Here is a 9,661-nt window from a genome sequence, read left to right on the forward strand (position 1 = left end):
AAAAACATATTTTTATGTGTTTTTAGTTCATTACGTTTTATAACACAATGAAAACACATTTTATTGTGTTTGTAATCTATTATGTTTTATAACACAATGAAAAAACACATGTTTTGTGTTTTTAGTTCATTGCATTTTATAACACAATAAAAAAACATATTTTTTGTGTTTCGAGTCCGTTTTATAACACAATGAAAAAACACATTCTTTGTTTTGAGTCCATTGCGCTTTATAACACAATAAAAAGACATATTTTTGTGTTTTTAGTCTATTGCATTTTATAACACAATGAAAAACACATTTTTTAGCTCATTGCGTTTTATAAAACAATAAAAAACATATTTTTTTTTTGTTTCTAGTCCATTACGTTTTTTAATTTGATCGTGTTATAGTATGTTGTGACGTCCATTGTGTTTTACGCATCTGGGTTTTCGATTTTTTTTCAAAAGTATAACAATAGTATACTCATTTTAAGGATAAAAAACGGCTTTTCCTCCAGTTTAAAATTACGTCTTTGCCCCCCAGTTCAAAATAAAATTACGCCTTGCCCCTAGCTGAAATTTTCGATTTTCCCCTAGGTTCAAAATTACGATATCACACTCAGTTCAAAAATACGTTTTTGTCCCCAGTGCAAAATAAAAATATAGTTTTCCCCTAGCTAAAATTAGGATTTTACCCTCGGGAAAAAAATTTGATTTTTCCCCCAAGTAAAAATAAAAATATGACTTTGCCCCCAACTAAAAATCGTGTCAAGAAGCGGCCTAATACTCTTTTTACTTTTTCTTTCAAGAAAAACTATAGTACTGTTTTTTTAATTGATTGGAAATTATTCGGCCATTACCCCGCAACGCGGGCGGGGCATCACCTAGTAATAAATAAACATCACATAAATGAAAAAAAGTAAAACATACATAGATTCTTTTTGAAAATTTGGTATATATAGATTTTTTTTTTTGAAAATTTTGTATAATCAGGGATTTAGTTAATTTATTCAACCAATCACTAACGAGCCTAGCTAAATGGGGCTAAAAAATAGGCTTGTAAACAAAATGAATGAATGAACGGATGTGTGTCCGTGTTTGTTTATTTAACTTTAAAACACACATATAATCAAACAAATCCTTTTGTGCATCTTCGTTCATTTAGAAAATGGTCATATTTGTGTTCGTTTATGTTTGTTTATATAAAACTTAAACGGACAGTTTACGTACATACACAAACATAATTTAACAAACTTAAATAAACATAAATATAACAAACATGAAGTAGTTTTTATATATTAATTGATGAATAATTATGATAAGTTTCATTTTAAAGCTAATTTTTATCACTAGAAAGTCTATTTACTAATTAGTTATACAGTAGAAACTCTATAAAATAATATACTTGGGACCACCAAAATTTATTAATTAAAAGAGTTATTAATTAATCGATAAATTAATAATTATTAATTTATATATTAATTAATATTTTATTAATTTATAGTAGAATACTTAGTTTACAAACATCTTTCAAGCTTCCACTTAATTATTGTATACAATGCATGTATATCAAATGAACGGCCCAATTTGAAAGAAAACTTCAATCTCCCACCTTATTATGCTTCTTGTGTTCAATGTATCACTTTATGGACATTAAAAATATTTTCTATATAAATACAAGATCAAAATAGGTTAACACAAACAAATCATACACACAACATGGCTTCTCATCTTAAAGGTGTGAAAAAAACAACAATGACAGACGAGATTCGAAGAGCATTATGCTATATATAAGGATTATTAATTTATATTTTATATGGGGTCTAAAGAAATTATCAAAAATGTATTATCTTATAATTTTAGCGAATTATTAATTTAGCACCCTATCCCCGAGTCGGGACTGGCAATTATCTTAGAGAGTTTAGTAAATAATCGAGTATTAATTTATCGAGTTTCTACTGTATTTATATAAATAGTCTTTTATGCTTTTTTTTTTTATTCTCACATTAAATTTCATCTCAAATAAACCTTCCCCTACATACATAAGCATAACTATTACCTACTCATGTATTTATTAGAAATTAAAGGAACAAATATAAACGAAAATATATCAACGAACAAAATGTGTGTTTATATTGTTCGTTTAATTAAACAAACAAAATATTTTGTTCATGTTCGTTCGATTATTAATCAAACTGACATAAAAAAGTTCCCGACGAATAAGTTCATGAGAGTTCGATTGATTTACACGCCCACACAACGGTATTCAACTAGACCGATCCAATCTCATACCCAGAATAGTAATTGTCGCAAGAACTTGTTTCCTTTTTCCCATTGAAATCAAAGCTTTTCAAAAGTAATGATGATAATAGAAAGGATTTTTATATTTTTAAACACACACATCAATAATCAATACATTGAAATCAAATTACTTGAAACTGTTTTCACATATTTATTGTCTAGTGATATGATCAACAAAAGCGTTTATCTCCATACGTGTAACACCACCTTCTTCCAAAGATTGCTTAACATCTTCACCAAGTTTGTTGGCTCTTTTCCTTATCTCTTTGCCCTCATCAGAATCCATCAATATTCGAATAGCTTTCTCAATAACTAAAGATGTTACTACCTCACCATCACGCCCCCAATCCCCTACATTCACACCAATCTTTAATACATCAGTTATTAGCATAGCGTTTCTTGGTTGGTCTGAATGCATAGGCCAAGCCGCAATCGGAACACCCATTGTAATGCCCTCCATGCTCGAGTTCCAACCGCAGTGACTCATGAATCCGCCTGTTGCCATATGAGCCAATATCTCTAACTGTGGTGCCCATTCCCTCACCACTAAACCTTGTCCTTCAACTCTTTCTTCAAACCCTTTTGGCAATTCAATATTCCTACCTTCACCTTTAAAGATATCACCTTTATCAGCATCTCTTAGCACCCATATAAACTTTTGTCCACTCTTTTCTAATCCAATAGCAAGTTCTTGAATCTGCTCATCGGATAATGAAGTTGTGGACCCAAATGCAACATATATCACCGAGTCTTGAACTTGTTTATCGAGCCAAATGAGTGACTTGTGTCGTTTTCCTGAGTCTTTGTCGTCGTTGTTGTTTATGGACACTGGATTAAAAGGACCAATTGCCCATTGCTTTGTGTTACCAGAAAGCCCTTCTCTCGAAATATAGTCGATGAATTTACTGTCAAATACTTTGGAAGTATCGTGAATATTGCCGGAATTAAATTTCTCACATCCAACATGAGTATAAATGAACTCAAAAAATTCCGGAGGGACAAGATCTTGTATATTAGCAAGCTTTGAAAGGTGCATATAAGATTCATTGTCATCTTCTAAACATGGTCTTCCTTTCTCTTCCCACATGTATGAAAACGTAGTAAAAGCCGATGCACAATGAAATACATAGGCTTCTACGTTTGGATATGAAACTACATCTTGAACGACCGTACTCATTAGAAAGTCATGAATAACGACGACTCGCCTCGCAGTGTTAGAGATATTAGCGAGTAGTTTTGCGAAAGGTTCGCGTAGATGAGATGATGCTTTGAATGATGGGATAAGGTGTGATGGGAATTTTGTGGAAGAAGTAGGGTTTGGAGGAGGAGATTCGAACTGAGGTGTTTCAAACTCATGGAAGTGGATATTCGTGTCGGAGTTGTGGTTCCAACCATGGATGCGAAGCTTCGCTTGGCGGTTGTGGGTGGTGGTTCCCGCGATATGGACCGGTAGATTATAGGCGGAGAGTAGACGGGAGAGGTGAAGGAGTTGGTTGAGATGACCTTGTGCTACAAAGGGCACCACCACCACCACAACATCTAAGTTTTCCATGGATATGAACTCTTGAATGGATTTTTGATTATTTATTATTGTTATGGTTATGTTAATAAGGTGTCATTGTATCGAATACATATGTTAATAGACAAAAGGTTGCCGTCTTGATTTCGTAGGTCTTCTAAAACGACATACGTTATAATTAATCTTGAAAATGATGTTGACAAGTTAATAAGTAGTTTAAGATATTAAAAAATGTTATTGATTTTTGGTAACTATCTGACAAGACAATAATATGTGGTTAAAAACTAAAGAGTAAAATGTCAAAATGGTCCCTGAGGTTTGGTCATTTTTTGTCACTTTAGTTCAAAATTTAAACCTTGTGAATCTGGGTTTATGTGATTTCAATTTTGTTGTCATTTTCATTCAAAAGCAAATTCTGGTCAGATTTTTCAATTAATATTCAACTTTTTTGTCTTTTTCCTCCGTTTTAATAAAGGGAAAATGGTCAAATTTTTTTAATTTGATATAATAAAACGTTAAAATACCATTTTGCCATTCATTAAAAGTGAGAAAAATACCAAAAAGTTGGATGAACTGAAAAATCTGATCAGATTTTGATTTTTGATGAAAATGGCAACAAAATTGAAACCACAAGGACCCAGATTTAAAAGATTTGAGTTTTGGACTAAAGTGACAAAAGTGACTAAATCTCAGGGACCAGTTTGACAGTTTACTCAAAACTAAAATATTAACGATTCAAAGGATTTGAGATAATTACCCAAGAGGCCAAGATAGTCAATATATTTTCAGGTCAACATGGAAGAGCATTAAAACACATTAGTTGCTACTTGCTACATCTATAGAAGATGATCTTAAATTAACATATCAAAATCTGCTTCTTATCATCACTAAGACCTTGTCTGTTTCCCAAACATGCTACTACTGTTCATTGAACAATAGCTTTCTGTTTGTGTTATTTTAGGAGATACGATTTTTCACGTGCACACATTTGGCAATTAAACAGAAGCGAGGTGGGGGCGCCCCACAGGTAGGAATTGCGGCTAGTTATCCGACTCTGGTACACAGTCGTCACCCCATTTGGTATGGCTTGTGGGTTTGTTTCATGGGTGTAGGAACCCTAAGTGCAGTGGCGGACATAGAGTGTTAATAGGGGTAGCACGGGCTACCCCTCAACTCCGTCTCCGTAGTGTAAAATACCCCTTAACTTTATTTCCGTAGTGTAAAATATCCCTCAAATCCGTTTCTATTATATAAATGATACCCCTGATCCTAAAAAAATAAGATATCCCTAACTTTTTGGGCTAGTTCCGCCACTGCCTAAGTGCTTTGATTGTTTGTGGGTAGGTTTCAGTGGCGGAACTAGAACAAAAAGTTAGGGATATCCTATTTTTTTTAGGATCAAGGGTATCCTTATCCTTTATATAATGGAAACGGAGTTGAGAGATATTTTTACACTATGGAAATAGAGGTAAGGGGTATTTTTACACTACGGAGACGGGGTTGAGGAGTAGCCTACGCCCCTACTAACACTCTAAGATCATTGGGTATGGGGATCGGCAGAGGGCCGTCCCCCCCCCCCCCCCTTTAGCCACGTCCCACACCGCCCCCTTGAGGCCGTCCTCGGCACTTCCGTCGGATATGTGACGCCGGAGACGGGGCAAGCTGGTGGGCCCCCCATGGCAGCTTCTCTCTCATCCTTTATATATATATATATATATATATATATATTAATATATTATTAATGGTGGGATAGTTTTGGCTAGTCCCCACACCCTTAGGTAGTCCCCAAAGAGACTATCCTTCTCCCATGATTACGTGGCGCCTACATGGCGGGTAGTCCTTTGGAGACTATCCTCCCCCATACCCAATGGTCTAAGTCCGCCCCTAGTTTCAACGGTCATTTGATATAGTTTCCATAAAAAAGAAATCATGACATCACCATTTCACCATCTATAATAAAACAATTTCACCATAACTTATTTTAGAGCATTCACATTCCATTCTGCATGTTGTTGATTTGGTTATGAACTCTTGGAATTTTACTTCAATTGACTTAATTTGGATGTTTTTTTTTTTCATGTTTTTGTTGGTTTAGTTTGATTCTATAATTTTGAAGTGTAAATTTTAAACAAACGGCCACAAATCGTCACGTTTTTTTTATATCTGGCTTAACTAGGTTATCTACCCATGTAATACACGGGTTGAACAATTTAAGTTGGATAAAATATAAAAATATGATAAAAATCAAGAAAAAAATGGTTATTACATTTATGAAAAAAATTACAACACACAAAAGTATAAAGAAATCACAAGTCTCTAAATATTTTCTTATATACAACTTTTGTCGTATCATTTGAAACTTTCCTTTCCATACCTATAGACCCATGTATCACACCTGCAAAACAACAAATATACATACCGATGATGAAGCAAATGGGTTTGTTGACTTGTAGTAAGCGATCTTGACACCTTCAAATGTCCATAAAACTCCATCAACATGCTTCGAGATTGCAACTTGAATGATGGATTTACACAGAGTTCACATCTGAAGTCCCATGGAACATACAAGTAAACACTTATAACACTCAAAAGTCACACCCCGAAGATGATCTTTGTTGTTGCTCACTTGCCACATCAATTGTGTCGAGAAGGTAGCTTCATCTATAATAAAAGGTGAAAAACAAAAAAAGAATTAATCTTGTACATAATACTACATACATGTACAACTTTCTAAAGCAAAGTTCGTTTCACTAAAATGTGTCAAAATAGCCCAGAGAAATTACTTTTCAAAATAAAGATCCGGGTTGTGACATTGAGGATCTTTGCAGCAATTTCCAAAACGGGTCACTTCTCAGAAAAAGATTTTTAATTCTTCCCTATAAACAACATAAATGGACTTGCTTGTATTACTATATAAGACCAGTTAAAGTTGATAGCATTGTATCCAAACAAATATGAAAATATGGCTTTGAAAGCGAAGACGTAATGGACAATTAATCCTAAAAGGTAAGACAATCAAAAGATTTCGACTGGAGTTCATTTAAGCCGGTTCCCCTCTGGTTCACCATTGAACCTTCACATATATATGTATATGCAAGACACCTTTCATATGCATTTACAACTAAGATTGGTTTTGAAAAGGATGAGTCGCTCTGAGACATTTATGCCCTAAAAGTCGAGGGACGATTCGGTCTTTTAATCAAGTTAACTGTTATAGTTTTTCATCCTTTCTGTAATTTTTACATCTCAGCCATAGGCGAAGCTTTTAAGGGGCGGGAGGGGGCGGTTGGCCAGAACTTTTCGCTCAGTAGTGAAGAGTATGTAGTTTTCGTATAGAAATTTTTGGGTGTATGCGTTTTCGACCCCCCCCCCCCCCCCCCGATTTTATAAAAATTTTTAGGTCTGGTAAAAAAACAGACGGGAAAAATATCTATGTCCTACCAATGTTTGAATAAAACAATATAACTACAGCCGTATAGCGACTGCATGACTATGAAAAAAAACAGACGGGACAGGACCGCAAAATTGAGAAAAACTGATTTTAATATGTATATGTTTGCATTTGAATGTATAGGTGTATTAACGGTTAACAAAAAATTTATTTATCTATCAAATAGTTAACATGAAGTATCTGAAATGTAATATGCTTTATTAAATTAAGATATTCTGAATATTGTAGTCTGTAAGCCTCTTTATTTTATTTTCAAAAATGACCTCCAGATAGCTGGAATTGATGTTGAACCAATCTTTTATTTATTTGTTTAGTTTCAAAATCTACCCGGCAGAAACAACATGATGTAGTCTTATCCATTGTTTGAGAACCTCAAACTGTGACAAATTATAATAACAGAACCAATCAAGAAAACAGAATTGCCGTCCTGGTTACACATTTTAACACTATCATCAATCCTCAAAGGAATCTAAATTAATGTTTTGAGATGAAATTAAAACCAAAACCTAAAATCAAGGACAGATTTTGACTTACCAAGAAACTCCAAATTTTCAGAGATCGAGATCGAGACCACGGTGGATTCCGGTGAGACAGCGACGAGTATTAACAACCCAAAATAGAATTGATCGTACATCATATGTGTTGCTATGGCAATCATGTTTTGATCTAGAATCGTCGAAAGTATGTACGGATTGTTGTAAGAGTCGATAGTTAAAAAGCTTGAAGAAATTCTGGGTAGTTTAGAATCAATTTGAAGAAAATATAAATTGACAAAGATAACCAAACCTTGAACCATAAGAAGGATCTTTCGGTTGGATTCGATTTTGATCTTCATAGCATCACGGCTGGGGTTTAGGTATGGATCGCAGTTAGGGTTTAGAGTAGAATGGCGTTTCATCAACAGAATGGATATAGGAGAATATGGATAGATATGGGTCGGGTTAGTTGTGATTAAGGGTAGTGAGTTGTAAAACCGGGTTATCGGGGATTGAGCGGGAAAACAAAAAAAAGGAGGCCCTCAACGAATGCCAAGTGTCCCCAAAAGGTTTTCTTTATTATATTAGTAAGATTATTTAAATTCAATTCAACAAAAATAATCCACATATAAAATAGAAAACCGGAGTTTGTAGATGCAAAATTGCAAGTATAAATCACAAAAACTAAATTGACAATTTGATGCCAAAAACCAAGTTCATTTAATGCCCTTTTGTTTTTAGGTTCCAAACAACCCACCTAACATTCCCAAAACAGCACGCCCATTCAAGCCCATTTGTTTTGGCCTGGCACAAACTGACCCGTCTTTAAATGGTCTGGTAAACTAGTTTCGGGTTCAAGCCGAGTTGGTTCGGTCTTGACTCAATGAAAAGTATAATCTAAACGTTTAATGACATCACGAATAAGTAATCAAGATAGCTTAATGGAGTTATTGCATAAATGATTTTGGGTAATCTAATATTTTTGCTAATATGGTTTGGTTACTTTCGTTACTTCTATCCAATTTCTTTTTGTTTTGCTATCTTTAACCAAGTCTTCATGTTATTTTACCATTGATTCGTTGTATGTGTTTTTTTTAACTGTGGCTTTGACTACAAGGTTTAGTATAGGCCCTCACTATTTGCACACTTTGGCAGGCTATCTACACACTTAGGGTTTACATACGCTGCGTAGAGGTCAATACGCAGCGTATAGGGTTAGCCCTATACGTTGCGTATTGAACTCTACGCAGCGTATGTAAGGGGCAGGTACACGACCAGACAGTCAAACCTAGTACCATGTCAAATCAGTCTGACATACGGTGCGTATTGACCAATACGCAGCGTATACTGGTAACACTATACGTTGCGTATTGCTCAATACGTAGCGTATGTCAGACTGATTTGACATTGATACGATGTTGTCTGGGCACGTGAATAAAGTAATACGGGGAGTAGAGAGCTATACGCTGCCTATTGAAGTAAATTTGAAAGTCTATTTATCCATGCATCTCTAGTTCCCTTCGAGTTCATCTTCTGCTTTCTTTTTCATCTTCTTCTGCACTAACAATTTACACCCAGACCAAAATCATTTGTTCTGTTTTTTGCTCAATCTTGTTAAAATGTCATCATTTTGGACCAAGAATTATTTCGGTAATCGCTATTCTAACGACGCATGGAGAGCAAATGATGCCAATGAGGAGGAGGAGGAGGTTGTGTCTGGAGTCCCTGTCGATCAAAAAACACAGTTGCCAGACTTGAACAAGACTCCCACTCCACCTGTTGATGAACCAAATTACCCGGCGCATCAAGTGTATCTGGATTACGGATACGGGTATGAATCTCCGTACGTGCAATAAAGTGGATACGGTACTGAGAATGCACCTGTTGATGAACCATATTACCCGACGCAACAATCGTATCCGGGTTACGGGGT

General features: G+C 34.9%; 2 protein-coding genes across 4 annotated transcripts; both read right to left on the bottom strand.

Annotated features, from left to right (window-relative positions):
• Positions 1–2,341: 2,341 nt before the first annotated feature.
• LOC110866972 (zeatin O-xylosyltransferase) lies at positions 2,342–3,875 on the bottom strand. The gene has a single exon (XM_022116116.2). It carries the CDS (start codon positions 3,832–3,834, stop codon positions 2,434–2,436), a length of 1,401 nt encoding a protein of 466 aa, XP_021971808.1. The 5' UTR covers positions 3,835–3,875; the 3' UTR covers positions 2,342–2,433.
• A 2,164-nt stretch (positions 3,876–6,039) lies between these two features.
• Positions 6,040–8,236, bottom strand: LOC110866956. Of its 3 annotated transcripts, none has more exons than XR_004865210.1 (3): positions 7,787–8,236; positions 6,585–6,677; positions 6,040–6,462 (listed from the first exon to the last, which is right to left on the bottom strand). XR_004865210.1 is itself a non-coding variant. In XM_022116107.2 (3 exons), exons 1-3 carry the CDS (start codon positions 8,148–8,150, stop codon positions 6,341–6,343), a joined length of 366 nt encoding a protein of 121 aa, XP_021971799.1. In that variant the 5' UTR covers positions 8,151–8,207; the 3' UTR covers positions 6,040–6,340. The 3 variants fall into 3 exon arrangements, 2 of the variants coding, with proteins under 2 accessions (XP_021971799.1, XP_021971793.1); XM_022116107.2 differs by lacking the exon at positions 6,585–6,677 and having other exon boundaries at positions 7,787–7,918; positions 8,039–8,207; XM_022116101.2 differs by lacking the exon at positions 6,585–6,677 and having other exon boundaries at positions 7,787–8,196.
• Between the last annotated feature and the right edge of the window lie 1,425 nt (positions 8,237–9,661).

Source organism: Helianthus annuus, chromosome 1, assembly GCF_002127325.2.
Source record: "Helianthus annuus cultivar XRQ/B chromosome 1, HanXRQr2.0-SUNRISE, whole genome shotgun sequence".
Lineage (NCBI taxonomy): Eukaryota > Viridiplantae > Streptophyta > Magnoliopsida > Asterales > Asteraceae > Helianthus > Helianthus annuus.

What these genes read in the sequence shown, in the direction of transcription:
- LOC110866956 (XM_022116101.2), bottom strand. Translation starts at nt 8,150, where the DNA reads ATGAAACGCCATTCTACTCTAAACCCTAACTGCGATCCATACCTAAAC. An exon ending in TGAAAATTTGGAGTTTCTTG is followed by an intron (nt 6,463 to 7,786) that starts GTAAGTCAAAAT and finishes CTTTTATTATAG; the next exon opens with ATGAAGCTACCTTCTCGACA.
- LOC110866972 (XM_022116116.2), bottom strand. Translation starts at nt 3,834, where the DNA reads ATGGAAAACTTAGATGTTGTGGTGGTGGTGGTGCCCTTTGTAGCACAA.